The sequence below is a fragment of the Sturnus vulgaris genome, chromosome 6 (genome assembly GCF_052056855.1).
Source record: "Sturnus vulgaris isolate bStuVul1 chromosome 6, bStuVul1.hap1, whole genome shotgun sequence".
Classification (NCBI taxonomy): Eukaryota; Metazoa; Chordata; class Aves; order Passeriformes; family Sturnidae; genus Sturnus; species Sturnus vulgaris.
Window position 1 is genome coordinate 36,288,350 of NC_142248.1, and position 19,617 is coordinate 36,307,966.

Consider the following 19,617-nt stretch of genomic DNA (forward strand, 5'->3'; position numbering starts at 1 on the left):
TTCCTGCACAGAGGCACACATAAAGGAGGCCAGAACTGAGGGGACTGCAGTCAGCAAGGAAAGAAGTGACAACATATCCAGCAGGATACATGGCCAGCAGGATGCATGGCCAGCCTTTGGAGGATAGAGGAGAGGAAAATGGGCAGAGTTCACCAATAGTGTTAGCTGAAGAGGAGGAAATGGAAGGAATTGGAGATAAGGTCAAGGTTGCTATATTGGAAAACTGCCAACAGTGGGAGAAGGGAGGGAATGGGAAGGAAGAGGAGGATGTGTATTTTACCCAGCAGGAAACCCATTGAGGTGAAATGCAGAGGAGAGGGAACCAGAGATTTGACATAGGAGATTGGAAGGAGGGCAGAGAAAATCTCAATATATCAGTGTTAAAGTAGTAAGTAAAATTGCACAGATGGAGGAGATTCCTCATGCCTAGAATGGATGCATTTGAAAAGAGCAAGAATTCCCACAGCAGCACTCCAGCACTCTAACTCAGCTAATCTGAGGACCCCCACCACTGCAGAAACCCATGCCCTTCCTGTTCCCTATAGCTGACATTTCACAGACATAGGAACACAACTGACTCAGCACCCTGGCAGACAATAATAGCAAGGTTAATCTGGTTACATCCTAAGAAGCAGGAATTGTCCATATAGGCAAAAAGCAATATGGTGTGTTTTGAAGCAAGCGTCACTCTCAGTTTCCTCTCCCTGTCTGGTTTTGTCGAGCATGCAATCTTTGTATTAGATGGACATATGGCTTTTCCACTTGCTAGGTTTTTACAGTGTTTGGTGCTTCAGAGGTGGTTTACTGTTCACCCCCAGATATGTGGCTGAGGCATTACATAATTATATAAATAACGGTGCTACAAGACAGCTCAGAAGTCAGCAAAAACGCCTTTAAAATTTATAATAAACATGTTGAGAAATAGCATACCATTTTAGCTACATCCACAGCCACAGTCACCCCACCAAAAGGAAGAGCTGCCCAGCAATGAGATTACCACTCTAATTAAGGAGAGGGAGTATAGGTTATGTTTCTGAGTTCCCAGGTGCTTGCAGGAAGCAAGCCTTCTTCCCTATGCACAAAGTTTATCGACCACTTCACCTCTGAGACCCAAAGACTCCTAAAGAAGCAAAAGTCCCAGGGAACCAGAGGCTGTGGAGCTGTGTGTGACCCATCCTATGCTTCCTCAGCAAGCTGATGCTTTTGCTTCTCTCCAAACCACTGTGGCTGCTCAGAACATTCGAGATTGCTGTGGCATGAATCTCTGATGAGTTCAGCCCTGGAGAGAACAGCCCTCTCTGTGCTGCCAGGATGGTTCTGGGACTGCAGTGTCCTGAGAGGGTCCTGATGAGACTTTGCAAAACTCAAGGGAGGACAGTGCTTTTCCATTGGGAAAATCACAACAAGAGCTATTCCTCTGCTGCCTCTGTGCAGACAGCAGTACTGAAGCACCACTGTACACATTTCCCTTTCAGCCCTTGCTTCCTCCTCCATTTCAAGATCAGTGCTGAGTATTTGCTGGTATCAGTGATAGGACCAATGCACTTCCAGAGCTTACTGCTCCCATGTGGCATCAGTCCCCTCCCCATCCCACCCACCCCACGTCAGGCATGCTGAAAACACAAATCCACCAGAGAAGCTCAATTCTATCTGAGACCCTCCCAGAAACCTCTCTCTGGAGCCACAGGGCTTGTCTCCAAGTCTGTATGGAGAGTCACAGTCCAGCTGTATAATTGACTAAGAAAAGAAAGATAAACTCTGCAGTCTCTCATTCCAGAGCATCCTTGAAGCAATATGCTACAAGCAGGGGATAAGTTTCCCAATTCTCTGTTGCTAGAATGACACTGACACCCTCCAATCCAAAGCAGAAAACAAAGCAAATCAAAGTACCCCCATTCAGTGCCCCAGCCAAAAACCATTAGCAAAGCAATAGTGTTAATGTGAGAAAGAAAATCCCCAGACCACAAATACTGCCAATGATCCTTTTCAATCTGACACAAAAAAAAAAAATCAGAGCAGAGGCCTCCGATTGCAGCTGCTGGTGAACATTTGCTGCTATGTGTCACGCCACAGTGTCTTAAGACCAAGTTTCCTAATGAGTCCTTGCTAGCTCTATCTGGCTGCATGGGATGTGGTCCAGCACAGATGCTGACAAGCACTGCCATGGATACTCCATTCCTGTGTATTTGGAGGACCAAAATTAATAAGACTCTCTGAAATAGGGCACACTGCGAAATCCTGAAAATGACACACCTCCACAGAGGTAAAGCAAGGTTTAAAATATGAACATCTCTTAACAGCAGTGGGAATGCTTTGCAACCCAAGAAGAAAAGAGCCTAACTGGGGATGGCAGGTGTCTGCTCTTTTAGAGGTTTTGGATCAGAAATTTCAAAAAAAAAAAGAACAAAGAAATGGTGATAAACAATTTCTCCTTGATTCCTCCAGGGATCTGAAAAGACATGAGACATTGGGCTTTCCATCAGTTTTCAATCTTTTTGCTCAATTATATTCTGTCTTTTAATGACACCCTTTCCTACCTCACCTCCAAGAGAGCTATTCCTGATCTGCAGGAAGACTGCAAAAGACTAAGTTACAAAACCCAAAAGAGAACATCATGCTGGTTTTATTTCAGCCAGCAGGCACAACCTAAGCACTGAGGATGCTTCAGACCAACATGAAAAATATGAGACCAACATGAAAAATATTAATGCTTCTGAACCTCACATCTTCCCCTTGCCTTCTATTAATTTTTGTCTCCCATTTCAAAAAACAAGCATTTAGAATTCAAACCCGATTATATGAGCCACATTTTTCTAATGGCATACCTCAGACAACATTAAAGCTAAATGGAGTCATATCAGACACCATGAAGTTTTTATTGCTGAGACAGAACACAGAAAATTACATTACATCAGGCATTGTCAGACAGCTCACAATAAAATTCCCAAGCACGTCTATTTATCTCACAGCGGGTTTGTTTGCAGCCTGCTTAGCCAGGTTTGAATTGTACTTGGACCCTTCCTTAGCACCTGTCATCATCCAGGTGTTTTAAATAAATAATAAATAAATAAACAAAGGTGTCAATGTCACTCTGCAAATTAGGAACTGTTAAGAGACAAGCAGGAGGCAGGAGCACGCCCACAGTTCATGGAAGGTGGGTGGCAGAGCCAGGCAGTGCTGTGGAAAGGTGCCATGACTGGCACCCCTGTTCTGGTGTGCCAACAGAACAGGGGGCACAGCACATTTTTGTTTTGTGAATGGCACATGTGGCTACAAGTTCAAGGACGTGCCTGGAACAGCTCCAGCCAGGCAAGCTGGGGCAGATGAGGAAAACGTAGCAAAAGCAAAGACTTAGAGCACAGAGCCACTCTGGCATGGCAGAAGGGAAGGAAAGGAATGCACCAAGATGCTGCAGCATGGTGGCCCCATCAGAAATAGCACAGGCAGCACCAAGGGCAAGAACTGGGCTCACACGGACTGATGGTCCATTCAGAATGAGAAATCTCCCTTCACACAAAGATGAGTGGCATTCCTGAGTGATCAAAAAACTCTCCTGTTACCACCAGTCTGAGAAGTTCCCTGGGCGCCCTCATCGTTTAGCATCCCGGGTCACATTTGCCGTGCTCCACTGCCCCGCAGCTGCAGAGGGGTTAATGGCTGGAACAAAGCACCGGTGCCACACAGCGCTGAACCATGACGTGACTCCCGGCTGACGCTTCACCCTCCCTTCCTGCAAAGTCCCTTCCCTCCCTGCTGCATCTTCCCGTGTCCATTGCCACCACGTGTGGCGCTCCCGAGGGAGCCCAGCTCCTCCCATGGCCCTGCCACGGACAGGACAACCACCAGGGACATGGCCCTGACCACCAGGGACAGAGTAACCTGGTGGCAACTCTGGCAGCAGCCCCAGGGTTCCTTGAGGCTACAAGATTTCCTGGAGGTACAAAGTGACCAGCGTCGGCTCCTCTGCAGACCACGTCTTTCTGCCACCCTACTGCAGATGATGCCAGACCCCTGATACCTGAGTATGGGATACCCTCACTGGACCCAGGGAGCACCCGACTGTGTCCTGTGTGCCTGGCAGATGATCCAGGTAGTGATGGTGCTTGGCTGCTGTTATTCCATGCTTACCCTACCGTGCAGAAAACCTGCCAGCATCCAGTTCAAACCGAACCACCAGCTCCCTTCTTGGGCACCTAAATAAATGGCTGCACAGTCCTGTGTTCCCAAAGACACAGTGGGCTGCCCTGCAGCTGCAAGCACTTGATAGCCTGCCATCAGGCACAGGAGAAGGAACCTGTGGAAGATTCCTAAACAGATCCAGCTCTCCAGCACAACACAGGTCCTTGCCACTGACAGGGAGTGAGTTCAGAGCCATCAGTTCTCTGTATTAGCATCTTCCTTATCAAATCAAGGGACTTTATTGCAGATGATAATCTTCTTTGGCATTACTTAATTTGCTGCCTTTAATCATAGACAGCAGCTGGTCACGTAAACATTCAAATCCATGAATTAACTGCTGGGTCCACACAGAAGCCAGACAGAGCCCGTCTGTGTGTCTCTGCCACCTCCTCCTGCATCTTCATGGTGTTCCCAGCATGCATGGATGTCTCTTAAGTAATAACAAGGACTTACATGGCACTTTCTGATTATTAAAGAAACAATTTAACTTTCATTGCTTTCTCAGCAAACATCACAGACACCCAAGAGAAGAAAAGCTGCTCTCCCTGGCAGGCATGGCACAGCTGGGCTGTACGGCCGTGCTGGGGCACCGCAGGGAAGGGAGGATTTCAGGGACTGCCCCGAACAGAAAAACAAAGTCAGGACATAGTTTGCAACTGGATGTCATTACAAACAGGAAGGGTGTCTTTTCTCAGCACTGAGCTGATCACAGTCCCAGACTCGGAAGATTCCTTGGAGCATGCAGAGCCGGTGAGTCAGCCTCTCCGGCAGCGGTGGGGAGAGGGGAGCGGTCACTCTGGATTGGTAACAGCGCTGGGATGGGTGCATCTGGTAAAATCACCACCGACAGCTTCAGCTGCCCCCTCGGACTGTGAAACCCTTATCAATATGACATACTCAGAGCAGTTTCAGCCCGTAACCACCTGGCACAGGCAAACAGAAAAGTCTGTCGGGACAGAGCAAGCCCACGCTGTACCAGCAGCCAAGTGCACTAACTCTGACTGACTCACAGGGGCACTGTCAGCGTAAGGATTTTGAAAGGTGCTACTACTTTTGATAAAGGAACATCAAGCGCATTTGTGTTTCAGAAGGAAACGGTGGGCATTTTTAAGACTTTCATGATTTTGAAGCAAATCTGATTTGGGGATGCTGCAGGTGAAAGCCTCTGTGCACATCTGTATCGCCCCTCAGGTCTCCATTTCAGCCTGGCTGCCCTTCCAGACCTGTGGCAGAGCAAGAATCTGTTGTGTCCCTGCCTCTCCCCTGACCCATTGCCAGCCCCACACAAAGGTACATGAAAAATGAGCATGAGAACCTACAGCAGATTCTCAAAGCAGATGAATTTTTCTTGCTTCCTGTGGTTACCTGTAAGGGCAGATATGGGCATAACCTGTCAATGCCTCGTTTGCTCATCAAATCCCCAAACTTCGTCACTGCCAAACTTTGTGCTGGTTAGCTGCCATGGGGAGAAAAGCACCCACTGCTCAGAGCCTCTGCAATAGCAGCAGATGAAGGGCAGCTGCCTTCAAAAATGGATTGGTTTGTTCTCAGCTGCTGGTGATACACCCTGAGGCTTCACCACAGCACTCCCTGGGCCATAAATCCCAACAAAACTTTCATTTTACTTTCTCTCCCATGGCTACTGTTGCTGCAGCAGCAAATCAGCCACCTTATAATTTCTCTTTTTGTCTGCTCAATAACATCCTGGTGGTATCAGTAGAGCCAGTGGGAAGGAGCTGCCTTCTGCCACACTTCTCACACTTCTCTCAATCATTTCTCCTCCCTGCCTAAAAAGACACCATGGCCATCACTGATGTGGGAAGGTGAGAAACCAGCCTAGAGTCATCCTCTGACACACACCAGCTGTGCTCAGCTCACCTGACAGCTACAGGGGATGGGGTGCTGGGATAGGAGAAGGCACGGGACCATCAGGGCACTGCACAGGATGGGCTTCTGAAGCAACAGAAGGGACTGAAGGCATTTTGAGAGGCTGCAATGAGATACTGAAAACTCAAATGCAACCCTGGGGATGCCAGAGGCACTGGACAGCCAGGGATCCCCCTGCCAAGGTGCTCCATGTAGCACTGTGAGGAGCTGGGGGTTCCCTGCTGGCAGTGGAGGGGTTGCTGTGCTGGGACACCTTGGGGCCCTGCTAAGGTCCCCAGTGCACCAGGTGGCTCTGCAGGGGCAATCAGTGCTCCTAAGGTTCCCCTGACTCTTCTGGGTGCATCTTCAGGACATCACAAAGAGAATAGTGTGGTGATCTTTTGCCATTTCAAGCTTTTTAAAAGTCAGGTTGGTTTTAAGAAGCTGATCCAGTTCTTCTCAGGAATAGATTTGCTCCCATGCAGCCTGAGGAGGGACTACAAGACTTGCTCTGGACTCCCCAGTGAGACCCAAGACCAGGCTTGGGCCACAGTTACATCTCCTTGCCTACACCAGGTTGGTTCAGGGGCCAGTTTTGTCCTTCCTCTGCAGGGAGCTGAGGCAGAGAAACCAAGTTACCTTCTTGCTTTTCTTCCGCCTTGTACTGAACAGGATGGGGATCACTGTCTTTCCAGCCAAAAGGGAGAGACAGGACTGTCATTGGGGCTGGGGTTTAGCTACTGTGTGCCTTCACATCACCTCTCCTCACCACTACTCTCACAGGCTCAGCAGACAGCCAGCGCTTCAGCCAAGGACTCATCATCCCTTCCCACTCCATCTAATGGCTTCTCTTTACACCTACAGACCACAAACATTTGGGCTTGTTTTTGTAATAGCAAGTGTGCCATCTGGCAAAACAAAATACACTTCCCCCAAGTATCTCTACAAGGCAGAGGTACCAAACATGACTCGTTGTGTCAGCATGGTGGGAATCAAGGGAAGGGGCTGCTGCTGCAGCCAGGCTGCCAGATGTATCTCCCAGGCTTTGCATCTTTCAAGAAGTGGGGACTGCAGAGCAATACACTCAGAAACAGTGTCAGGAAGCCAGAGACTCAGCCGTCCTGTAAGTTCAGTGCTCTCCACTACATAACCACACTACTACTCCTTTGCATTTTCCTACAGACCTTGTTGTTTCTGGAACAGATTTAAAGGGAAAAAATAAATTGTGTCTCCCCAGTCGGGTCTGTAGTCTATACAGACTCCTGAGAAAAGCAGCTTTGAACACTCTAGCAGAAATCTCACTTTTATCTGGAGATACTTATTATAGTCCTCAGGGGCATATATAAAAGCTGAGTATTGGCATCATCAGCATTGTCTTCTCAAAAAGACAGAGCTTGTCTCGGCTCTCACAGACTCTATCTGCAGGTGCTTTCCCCAGGGATTCCCAGTTCCAGACCCAGGATGGTCTCCAGTCACCACCTACAGCACTGGCAGACACATCCTTCTGCACCCAGGAACCACCAGGAGCTCCTGCTCCTCAGCAAGGGAATGCTACAAACTCAGTACAAAAACTTAAGGAAGGGGAAGGTGATGATTATTTTAACCTAACACGTCACTCCCACCCACATACCTACAAACACACATTCACATATTCACCAAAAGGTGGTCAGGGTCACTGTGTGTGGCACAGAAAGGAAGGGACACCCACCAGCAAGTCCTAATGACAGCCCAGGCATCCCTCCTCATTGACAGCAAAGAAATGGGTTCTGGGACACATTTTTCACATGCCTTAGGAGTCAATGGTTATTACAGGCTGATCATTATCTCAGCATCTTGCTTACTCACCCTCCAAAAACCCTAGGAAAGCTGCTGCCTGTTGCCTCCTTTCCATCACTTTGGGCATCTTATCTACTCCTTCCTCTTGGAATCACAGGAAGAAAAGTCGTGGTGTGACATTGCTCCCGTTATCAGGGAAGCAGTCCTCTGCTGATGAGCCATCTGTGGTGTGGCCTTATCACAGCACAGACCTCCCAGTCCTGATGCAAACCACACATCCTGTGGTGTTTACCCATTTGTTTGCTGCCAGTCACATCTTTGGCCATCAGCACAGGCCAAAGCATCCCTTCCCCTAGAATTCCTGCTGGTGTTTTCACACACACTTTTCCATCCACACTCCCTCCACACTAGCCTTAGTATTTCCATTACAAATCTCTGCAGTTACTCCCACCAAAGGCAGTATTCCCATTATAAATCACATGAACACTGCTAGCAGATTTAAAATCTGAGCCAGCCAGGCTAGCTCCAACTGCTAGCAACAAGCTGGTTCATGTTTAATGGTGTTCTTTGCCAATGTGGATAAATGGTTCCTCCAGGCAGCTGCTTTATGAGCTTCTCAAGGTGACGGTACCTTCAGCCATAGGACCATAAGCAGCCCTCAGGTCACTTCTCATGCCTGGACACTGAGACAGGCCTGTGGCACAGCCACAGGGCAGTGGGCAGGTACATGAAAGTCTGCAGGGAACACGTGTCCACATGGCAGCCAGAGCACCCATGAAGAGCACAAGAGAGAGGTGCAAGTTCTGGGCCATGCCTCTGTCCCCAAATGCATCCTCAGCTGTGCTGCTGGGGTCTTGGATGTCCCCCTGGATGTGAGGGAAGTGAGCAAGCAGCTGTGCGGGGCTTAGTTGCCAGCTGCAGTTAAACCATGATACCCAGATGCCAGGTGGGTCACAGAGTCCTCAGCAGTGCACGGATTACAGGTACCTCAAAGACAGCTCTCATGCCTGGGACATCAACTCAACCTGAGACTGAGCAGCTCTGGAGGCTGCTGGCAATGGGAGAAAGAGAGCCAGCCTATCCAGCTTAGTCTCATCCCAGGGAAACGGCAGATCCCATCAGGAGCTTGTTGCTGCCTCCTCTCATGAGTGCAAGCCAGAGGAAATCACCCTCATCTCCCAAAGGACACAGTACTCTGGCACTTCATTAAATGATGCTAGGTGACAGTTCCCAGAGCTGGAAAAATTGACCATTCTGCTATCAGTTCAAGCTAACATGTATATCACACCTTCCCTTGCAAAGGCCAGGGTCTTGTAGGTCAGACTAACCCCAAGGACTGCTGTTCCTGGATATTTGGTAACCACTGCAGACTAGAGAGCAAATCTAAAATTACCCATGTGCATGAAGCCCAATGCATAGAGTGCAACTGTGAGTGTCTTTTGCTTCTGCATCTTGAGTGGGCACTGGTGCCCCTATGTCATCAACTGGGATATGTTAGAGCCCTGGAGAGCTGGAGTGATGCCTGCTTTTACCTGTGTGACAGTGAGGGATGTGCTGAGGAGCTTCCCGAAGAGCTCCACGGGCAGTGCCAATGATGAAACCCTGAACGGATGTGACAGCTTTGAAGCTGACACCAATTGTCCATCACTTACCCACATGCAGCTTTTGAAGGCACAAAAAAGAATGATTTCTCACAAACTCATGCCTGCTGTCTATAAAAAAAAAGCCACAGAGAAACTCAAGTGCATCTAAATGTCCACTTCTGGGCATGCTCAAGTCATTCAAAGACGTTTGCATGAATTTCTGATCATTATCCTTTGTCACAAAAACAGTGTATCATGTCAAGCCACAAACCAAAGGGATTTTGGTAGGAATAAGTAAATAAATGGCTACATAAGTATCGAATAAGTAAATAAATGGCTACATAAGTATCTCAGACAATGTGGATTTGGATCCAAAGCTGCTTTTGTTTTTTTCTCTATCAACTTCCCATAAAGAGGGCAGAACACAGCTAGGGTGACAGATGAAAGTGAATGTCACACAGCACCCAGGCCTCTCCACAAATGCCAGGTGCCATCTCTTCCTTGAGGAAGGAGAGAAAACAGGGACAAGTAGCCAGGAAGGGCTCCAGCAGGCAGGACCATCTGCTACCAGCCCTCACACAGCCCTGGTGAACTGTAGGGGCCAATGCTCAAGCAGAAAACTCTCCTGCCAGCTCCCATCCCAGCACAGCTCCTCTGCAGAAAGCTGCTACACATATCCCAGCCTGACTGACAAGATAAACGTAAAACCATGAGCAGCAGCACTCCTTGGAGCAACCAGCACAGGCTGAATGAGCATTGCCAGCCTGGAACAAAGGCATCAAAAGCCTAAACACCACAGAGGCAAAGCAAAATCTCCAAAATTTTAAGGCTGGCACAGCCAGACAAACATCTCCAGGTTCAAGTCTCTCTGCACTCCCTATAACGTCTCCTGTCTTTATACATGGGGCACAAAGTTAGAAAAGTGAATATTCACCTGGACAGTTTTATCCGCCTTTTTTTTTGCTTGAAGCATCTCCATCCATCCATCCATCATTAAAGGGGATATGCTTCCATACTTGAGTTTTATTTATGCAAACTTTATTAAATTTGTGCCCTTCTTTATAACTGTAAGAGACACACTAAATCTACAGAATTACTTTTTCTCAATCAAGCAGCCAACACATGACCTGCCAACACTACAGGACCTGCAGCTCTCCTGAGCAGTGTCCCAGACATGGAGCAGGGACTCTCCAGCTGTGCTGCTGTCAGGATTTTGCTCACATTCATAACACATCCACTCGCACCAGGACTCTCTGACAGCTTCTACACTCTTCCTGTAATCTGGAAAACAATATCACCATGCAAACATGGAGGCCCAAGCAGTGAGGGAAACATCTGGAAGGCAAACACCTGGCAGGGCTCAGGATCCTCAGCCATGCCTAGCACATGGGTGCCCTGGCACAGCAACACAGATTCCATCTTATGCAAGAGGCTTTAGTCAAGATTCTTCAGTGGTTTGAGAAGCAATGCAGGCAAATCTTAGGAAACACAAACCTCATATGTGATACAGAGAAGTCTAAAAACTTACTAACTAAACAATCCTGTCCATGAACTGCCAGACACCTGGCAAGCTTCATCCACAACCAGCTTTTTTACTGAAAGCACAGGGCATTTACCAAGAAGAAGCTGCAGGTGTAACAAGACTCACCCTAACTTTCAAAGACTCACAACACGAATCAGTGACTGTCAGTTGACTGAAAACCCATGCTGAGAAGTTGATGAACTAAATTCAGGCAAAGATTAATGTTCCAGGGGCTCCCCATCCTCCCAACATCTGCAGGTTTTAGCTGCACGTTTGCAACACCAGCTTCAGGGTGAACAATCACTTGGAGAGCTCCCCCGTAATCTTCACCTGCCCCCTCCAGCCATGCCCACTCTTGGGGAAGCCCACGGCTCTGCCTGTACAGGTAAGGAAACATCTCTTACGTTTTGCAGGGAGTCTTGGTACTGTGGCAGTGATGAGAGCTGTGACTCTGAGTGGTACGGGGACAATCCTTTCCTCAGAGTCCTCAGGTCGCCCGTGCTGGACTGCTGCAAAGACAAGAGAAAACAGGACAGTGCACATTAATGAGCAGACAGAAAGCTGTGCCCCTCCTGATGTCCTGGCTTTCCCCATGACCACATCTGTCCCCTGACCGGTTCTCATACTTCTCCCTGTACCAACAGTGACAGTGAACACTGTAATAAAATGTTTTTTCCATGTCCAGTCCTAGAGAAAACACCTGCAAGCAGTTGGAAGTGAACTGTTCAAGGTCTGCAATATTACGTGATAAAGCAGGAAGGCATTTTTGTTTTGCCCAAGTTCCTACATGTTCAATAAAAACATTTGTTAAGAAGCACATAAAAAATATTTTTGAGACTTCAGATTAAATCAAAACCAGCAAAAAGTCCACAAACCCCAAACAAAAACAAAAACAAAAAAACAAAACAAAAAAAAATCAACACCCAAAAAACCCACACCAGGAGACATTTTCTAGATTAAGGGTTTATAAGTAGTGCTGCTATGATTCACCTAAGCTTGCAAAATGTGTGTTGACAGGAACAGTTTCTTATTTGGTTACAAATTTGCTTGCGCCCATAGGTCTTAAACATAGTCAAATAAATGAAGGTAGTCTATATGACCCTAGAAACCAGATAAATGCAACCAAGAGTCAGCACTCGCAGGGGAAGGAGCACTGGGTGAATAATCTCCCTGGGACAAAGTTTCTGCCTTGTGTTTTTAATTCTCTCTGTGATCTTGAAATGGGAAGAATGAGAAATGTTTCTCATTTATAAAAGTGCACCCAGAAAAAGTCAATATACAAGTAGCCAAAATCAAAGGTCTGGGAGAAGATTCTATCTTTATCACCAATAAACATCCTCATTAACTTTTCACATTTTTAAGAGTATCAAGCAGTATACTGTCCTCTATCTTAAAGCTAAAAAATCATGACCTTTCAGATTTTTATGCTCCATTAAGACTTTCGACTCCCATTTGCTATAGAAATTATGTTTTCTACTTCAAAAGAACCAAAGAAAAGTCATTGGAGCAATAAAATTTAACAGGAGATCTCATAAATCAACTCAATTGTATATAAAAACCCCACAGTAACCCAAAGGCCTGAACATAACAGACACTTTGGACACTGTTGTCATGCACAGATCTCTGGAAATAATGAAAGTTCATTTCCATTTCCTGCTCAAAGAGAAGAATTGATGCACTCTGAGTGGATATATTATTTTCTATCAGTGTCAGAAATATTTTCTTGTAGCTATGTGGCCTGTTTTAGTTGACATTCAGCTTTGGTTTTATTTCAAAATGTTGTTTTCTTAGGTTAAAACTTCTGCAGTGACCCAGTGTTTTCACAACCATTCTGGTGCCCTCACCCTATCAACTTTCCTTTTATAAGCTGTGAAGAGAAGGGCAGTTCCCAAGAAAGCCATAATGAGAAATGGATGCTGGTCCTGTATGACCCAATCTGCTGGGACCTGTTGTGTCTCACATGGAATCAAGTGATACAGAATGAGTTCAGCATATCAGATATCTGGGATTCTCCTGAATTTACAGAGAGAGAAGATGTGGCCTGTATTTCTTTCACATTTCACAACAGAGAGTCAGAGACAGAGAGATCTGAAGGAGATAACTCCTTCTGAAGCTGAAAAGTGACTGCTGCAAAACTGAGTTTCCACTATTCCTGGGAAGTATATAATTTCAAAGAAAGGTTAGCAGGTCACAAAGGAAGATTATAAGAAGACTTATTTTACTGGCAGTGTCCCAGGCATGTGATGTCTCCTGGTGGTTATCCTGAAAGGATTTCACCTTGTCTGGTTGTGCTCCCACAGCGCTGCTGTGTGCAACCTCTCCTCCACTCTTGTGTGTGCGTGGGGACACAGCAACCTCCTGGAGAGCTCCTGGCACTCTGCTCCCCACTCCCTACAGCTGCCAGCTAGGGAGCTCAGGCACTCTTCCCTGACATCTGTGATGAAGGGGCACTTGTGTGGCCAAGGGAAAAGCAGAATAAAACAGCAGAGCCAAAATGTGAGGTTGTGTCTTCGTGCTGGAGATCCCAGAGGTTGCAGATCTCCTTGAAGTCTCTGCTCCAGAATGTGTGTTGCCTCAGCAGTTCAGAGGCCATAGATTACTCAGAGTTTTGCAAACCACACTGAGACCTGCAGGATGCCACACGATCATGGAGCACCAGAAATGTAGTAACAGGCCTGAGAAAGAGATTTGGTGGACATTTGTTTGCATCCCAGAAACTTGCTGTCTTGCCCCCAAATCTGAATTAGGTGGTCTACATTGGATTCCCCATATATTTCATCACATTACAGCTTGTCCTCACACATAGTCAAAATGCTTTTGCCCAACTGAGGAAGGAAGACAACCAAACTTAAGTCCAGATAACACCCAGTATCACACTGCTGTCGCTAGAAATACACTCGTTTAAATTGATTTAATTAACTTCCCTATGCTCCTGCCTAGAGAAAAAGTCTGCAATAATTTCAACTTGGCTAAGATTGGTTGAAATTGTGTTGGTAAATACACAGATACAGTCAAAACTCTGCTCTAACAAGTGTTCATAATGGATTAGTTCTACTGCTTTTTTTAAAGCAAATCCCATTTAAGACTTCACTAGCGTGTGACAAAACTATTGTTAGGTTGTTTCAGTGGCAGCTGATTATGAATCTGACCTAACGCATTCAATTTGATGGAAAGATTCCCACTGAGTTCAATGAACATCAAAACAAGCTCTTAATTAAAGAACAGAAAGGAAAAAAGAGGAAAAAAAATAGGACAAGAAAAAGAAAAGACATCTAAGAAATAAATATGCTGAGCAGAGATCTATCCAGAATAGGAATGAGGTGTTTGGAGCAGAGAGTGGGTTTGCTAGGACAAAAAGTGTCTTCACCTGCCATTATTTAGAAGACATCCCTGTCAGAGATGGGCAGAGTAAACTTTTTCCTCCCACTGTCTGTCACAAAGCCAGCCCCTTTCATGAGCCCTCCACTCAATGCAATTTTCCTTCTATATTTTCTAGAAGTTATTTGGGAATGTTACTTTAACTGTTTGTGCTTTTTTACAACAAGCTACCAATCACAGCTTTGCACTATTTATCTTCCCCATACTAAAAGCAAATGTGTATTTTTTTCACCATAGAAATAAAACTGCTTTTTCTTCCTTTTTAAAATGAAAATGGTGCAGTGACACATATTCAACAAACCTCCCTAAACATTTGCACATTCCTTAGGCTTTGCTATCAGTGTTAGAGCTAACCAGGGAAAGAAAGTGAATTCCTCATTAAAAAGCAATATGACTAATGATGCATCAGAATGAGTAGCCATTACTCCACTTAAACCTAAATTAAAAATCCTGGTATTTGCATTGTCAATTCACTCACAAAATGAAATCTCTTATTACCTTACCCAATTTTCATTACTGAGATGTAAGTGGATCCCAAATTGCTTTTCTAGTCAGAAAGACATTTTAAAAGTAGAATCCCTGATCATCTCTGTTCATCATCATTGCTGGAGATTATCTCAACATATCTATAATAAATTATCCTTCAGGTAAAATCACTTCACATTTCTGGAGTTTCAAGGAATTCATCAGCAAAGTCATTTTCATCTGAACCAGAACTCCGTGGGAGCATGCAGTCTCAGTTGAACTTTTATTGGAAATGTTTCCTAAGCTGAGGAGCAGAGACAGAAGGAGGGACACAGCAAAGGAGACCAAGTGAGAGCTCAGGAGACTCACACACTTGTCCCCAGCAAACAACTGGCCACTGACTACTCCGGAGTGGCTCTTGCTCTCTTATTGTGAGAGCATTTTGCAAACCCTAGTTGCATTCATTGTTAAAAAAACAAACAAACAAAAAAACCCAACATGTCCTGATTTTCACAGTGGTACAAAAGTGCAAGACCTGCCCTCAGTCTAACTCAGCCCTTCTCTCCATGGCATTGCCTCCTCTTCCCAGCTGATGAGCACGGGGATCAGCCTGCAGAGCCAGCGCCTTGCCCTGCAGCACAAACCTGTGCCACACTGCCAGCACTGTCACCCCACAGCGCTCATCCCAACACAGTCACTCCTCAATACTCGTAAAAAATGACAGAACGTTTATTAATAAATCTTTTAACTTGGCATGACTTAAGAGTGACCCCAGAAGATACCATTCTTGGACCAAAGCCCAAGCAAAACCTTCATCAGCCTGTTATGAAACAAATGGACACAGGAATTCCCCTCCCACCAGGGAAGTGAGTTTGGCCTACTCCTACCACTGAGAAAAGAGTAGGGTCAACAAATCAAGTTTTTTAGTAAAAATAGACTGCAAACCCAACATTTTTTCTGTGTAGAAAACAGAAGCAATTTGATTACAGAAGCAATTTGATGGGTAGAAAGTGGTATTTTCCATAACAAATAATGTATAATTTTAAATGCTTGAGATAGAAATTAAAGTCTTGGTGCTTACCAAAGACTAAAATTACATCCCAAAAAAAAAAAAAAAAAAAAAAAAAAAAAGCCGAAACAAAACAATGAAAAAACAGCAAACACTTGTTCCTATCAAAGCTTTCTATCCTGCTAGCAAACAGAAGAAATGGTGGCCTCTGACTTTTTGACCTGCTGTGCTGAGTGATTCAATTGAAAAATAACACAAATAACACAAGAAGATGGATGGTGTTTGTGGTATTTTAAGGTCAAAGTACTACTAAGAAACATTTATTTTCCTTTCCGTTTCTGTCCAGTAAAGTGAGATCAGTGCTGTGGCCATGTTGGACCAACTGTGAAGATAAAGTGTTGAAAACTTAGAGACAAGTCAGACAAATTATCTTTTCTGTTATACTTCAGTGTTACTTCTACTAGAAGGGAGAAAAAAGAAGACAAATATTTAATTCTGAAATACTTTGATGCGACAAAATGGACTGTTCTTAACATAAATTAAATACAGAAAGACAGAAATTTACTTGACAGAAAGTTCTCAGCATTTATGAGAGATTAGCAAAAAACTATTTCAATTAGAATTATGTTCTGAAGTGACCGAGGAAAATTAAAAAGCAGCACTGTCAGCTCCCAGTAATTCATGAATTAGCATTCAAAACAGGGTCGTTACATAAGTAGCCTTTAATTGAAAACACTTTTTCCCCCCTTTCGCATGAGTTCTGGCAGATGAAGGCTGAAAAGAGGTTAAAATAAGTATTTAATCATAAATGATCAGTTTGACCCTGTACCCGGTGGAAATATTAAAGCCTTCACAAAGGGTCACAGCTTCCCTTCTCCCCGTGGGCTGTGGGGTCATTTGGGAGCAATCTGGGTGTCTGAACACGAGCATCCCGTGCCTGAGCATATCCGAGGCACCCCTGGAGCTTTGGTGGATGTGATAAGGAGCTGCAAGAGACCAAAAAACACACAACAAAGCCCCAAACTGAAGGTCAGGAGCCCCTTTTTTGTTTACCTCTGGGGAGTACAAAAGGATGGCAAAATGTGTCCAGAACACAGAGAATCAAGCATACATGAGTCACTGAGAGCAGACTTCCCAAAGGACTGTCATTTCCAAGGGTTTATAATAATCAGCTTCATTTTTCTACGATGCAGACCCACTTGCACTAAGCTCAAGAGACAGCAGATTACACACGGCAGCACTTAAATGTATTAATATTATATCTGCTTTCAACGTAACTTTAGCAGAAATTATGTAACAGTATGAAATGCAACTAGATGGAAAGGAATACTGCAAGGAACTCAATATTGACAAGAGAACATACCCTTATCGACACCAGTCCAGAAGATTTTCTTTGGACAGATTATTATGCCACACCATCACCCAGCCCTTTGACAGACACACAATTTCCATTTTTCAGTGGGTATTTCTCCTTTTACAAAGCCCAGGATTTCCTTCAGCCATCATTCAAACATCAGAGTGAACTTGGTCCTCAGCAATAGGGCAAGGACATCACACCCTGAACCTTGTAAGCCCATAAGGATTTTGGCTTATGATTTGGGTAATTCTCTATATGAGAAAAAATAGTATATATATAAAAAAATCATTCTTACTTCAGATTTTAGTTTCACCCCATAAATCTTGGATGTTAGATGGAAAACTCTGTTGAGACTTTGGCTTTTGATTATATAAATTTGTGAAGAGGAAAAAAAAATGCAGAAGGTTTTGTTTCAGCCCACTATGTCAGGCTGCCTTCATCTTTATGGACTCTTGCACTGCCCATTACCTGGATTACTTGTCTGCCACTGTAATATAAATTCTTAACCTACCAGCAACAATACTCTAAACCATAATTGTTCCAGTAATTGAAACTGCCTCAATTTTGACACTCAACAACCCATTGTTTGCAACTGAGTAATTAAATGGAAGGTTTAGCTCAAAACCTTTTTCTGCTATTTCCTGTAGCAATTTAGCTGAAAGCGCACACTTCTCTTCACATAGGCAAATGGCATTGATTTGAACTTGGCGAAAACACAGATATTACTAACCAATGTCTTTTGCACAAGTGCAGAACAGAAATAAAAATAAATTAGTGGCATATTTAATACATTCAGATGATTAAAAAAATGGAAATCAACACCATTAGCAAGTGAAAGAATAAGCAATCAGAGCCCTAAACAACCAGCAGCAAGTACTAAAAGGCAGCCCCCCAGTTCCAAAATTATGCTCGTGGATGCATTAGCTCTCTCTACCTTACTGAAATTTTGTGATAAGCTATTGCAGTCAGCCAGCTAGAAGGGAACAGAAGAGCATTATACATGTGAAAACTTAACAGACATAAAGTTATTTTATCATCTTGAAAAAAAAACCTGCATCTTTACCACAGGTGAACAAATGGTCTTATATGCAGCACTTGGTAAGGTAATATCATTGTTTGAACTTCAACCCCTTTCCCTATATTCATGAATAAGGCCTTGCAGAACCCATCTGCACAAACATTAATGTCTTACTATCAAGATTCAGATCATGGTGACCCCCCCAAACAGTTGATAAAGCTTAATCACCTTACTCTTCTTCACAGCTACGGGCATTGTACTGCACCTGCAGAGGTCAGTGGCACTGTCAGAGCACACAGCTCTGTGACAACAATCTGGCCCAAGGCAGCCTTAGGTATCACAGCAGAGCAGTGATGTTTTGCTGAGCTAAAGCAAAGCAGGAACACATCTCAAGTAATGTGCAGGAGGTGGTGCAGAGCACCTGCCTTGCACAGCTCTCACAGGGGCATCAGGGCAATGGCCCCTGTTTCTTGTGACCTCAGAACCACAAGTGATTGGCCCTGTCAGGCAGCCTTGTGCCCCAGAGAACATCCCCTACCACATGACCTTGCACAAACATTTCCCCCTTATCTCATTAATCCATGTTTTAGTGTCTCACGCACCAGGAATCTGAGGGATGGGCAATTTCACTGTGTGAAGCTAGCAAATAATTGAATTAAGGTTCAGTAATTGCAGTTATCACTACAAGACATATTCAAGCAAAAATAAGCTCAGCAAAGCATATATCTGACTTTAAGTATATGTGAAGAGTCCCATTAGCTTCAGCAGCATCTATCAGGCAAGCTGGAAATCATGCACATGAGAGTGCAATAAAAAATCAACATATTTGATCTTGAAAGAACTCGGCAAATAAGGAAAAAAAAAATTAAGGGATGAGATTAAAACTATTTAATATCTTCCATGTCATGAAATAATATGAGCTTTCTGTAACAGGAGAGATTAAATTCCTTCACACTGGTTCATATCCCTGTTGTACATGCAGCACTTCTGGGGATCACTTGAACTGGTGACAAAGGCTTTAGAGGATAAGGGTCTGTCAAGACACCTATTCTCCTGATTCCTTCTTCAGTATTCAGCCTGGAGGTCACAAGCACAGCCTCAGCCGCTTCCATCAGTAAATCCATTTTTAGTAGTTCATGTAGAATTGGAAATGTATTTGGGCACTGTGCCATGGCTGGATCTCAGCCATTCACAAATGTAACACAGGGATGAGGATCCCCACTTCTGCCTAGGCTCTGACTTCTCCCTCACATCATGATCTGTGTTCATAGAAGTCGGAGGGGAAGCAGATTTCACCTGGTTGCACTGGTGACAGCTGGAAGTCACCATTGTTGGGGGAGTTAACAACTTTGGGGAAGGCAGGAGACAGTCAGTAAGAGGCTTAGCAGATTTTACCATGTAAAATCACTCTTGGAAAAAGACTTCTATTAGTATCTCAGTGGGGTACAGGATATAAAAGCAGGG

General features: G+C 44.8%; 1 protein-coding gene across 1 annotated transcript in view; it reads right to left on the reverse strand.

Annotated features, from left to right (window-relative positions):
• CCDC85C (coiled-coil domain containing 85C) overlaps nt 1–19,617 on the reverse strand; it is a 106,787-nt gene that overhangs the window by 12,528 nt on the left and 74,642 nt on the right. Inside the window, exon 3 of the mRNA XM_014872000.2 lies at nt 11,331–11,435. Coding sequence (XP_014727486.1) covers nt 11,331–11,435 — 105 coding nt within the window. The remainder of the gene's footprint in view (nt 1–11,330; nt 11,436–19,617) is intronic.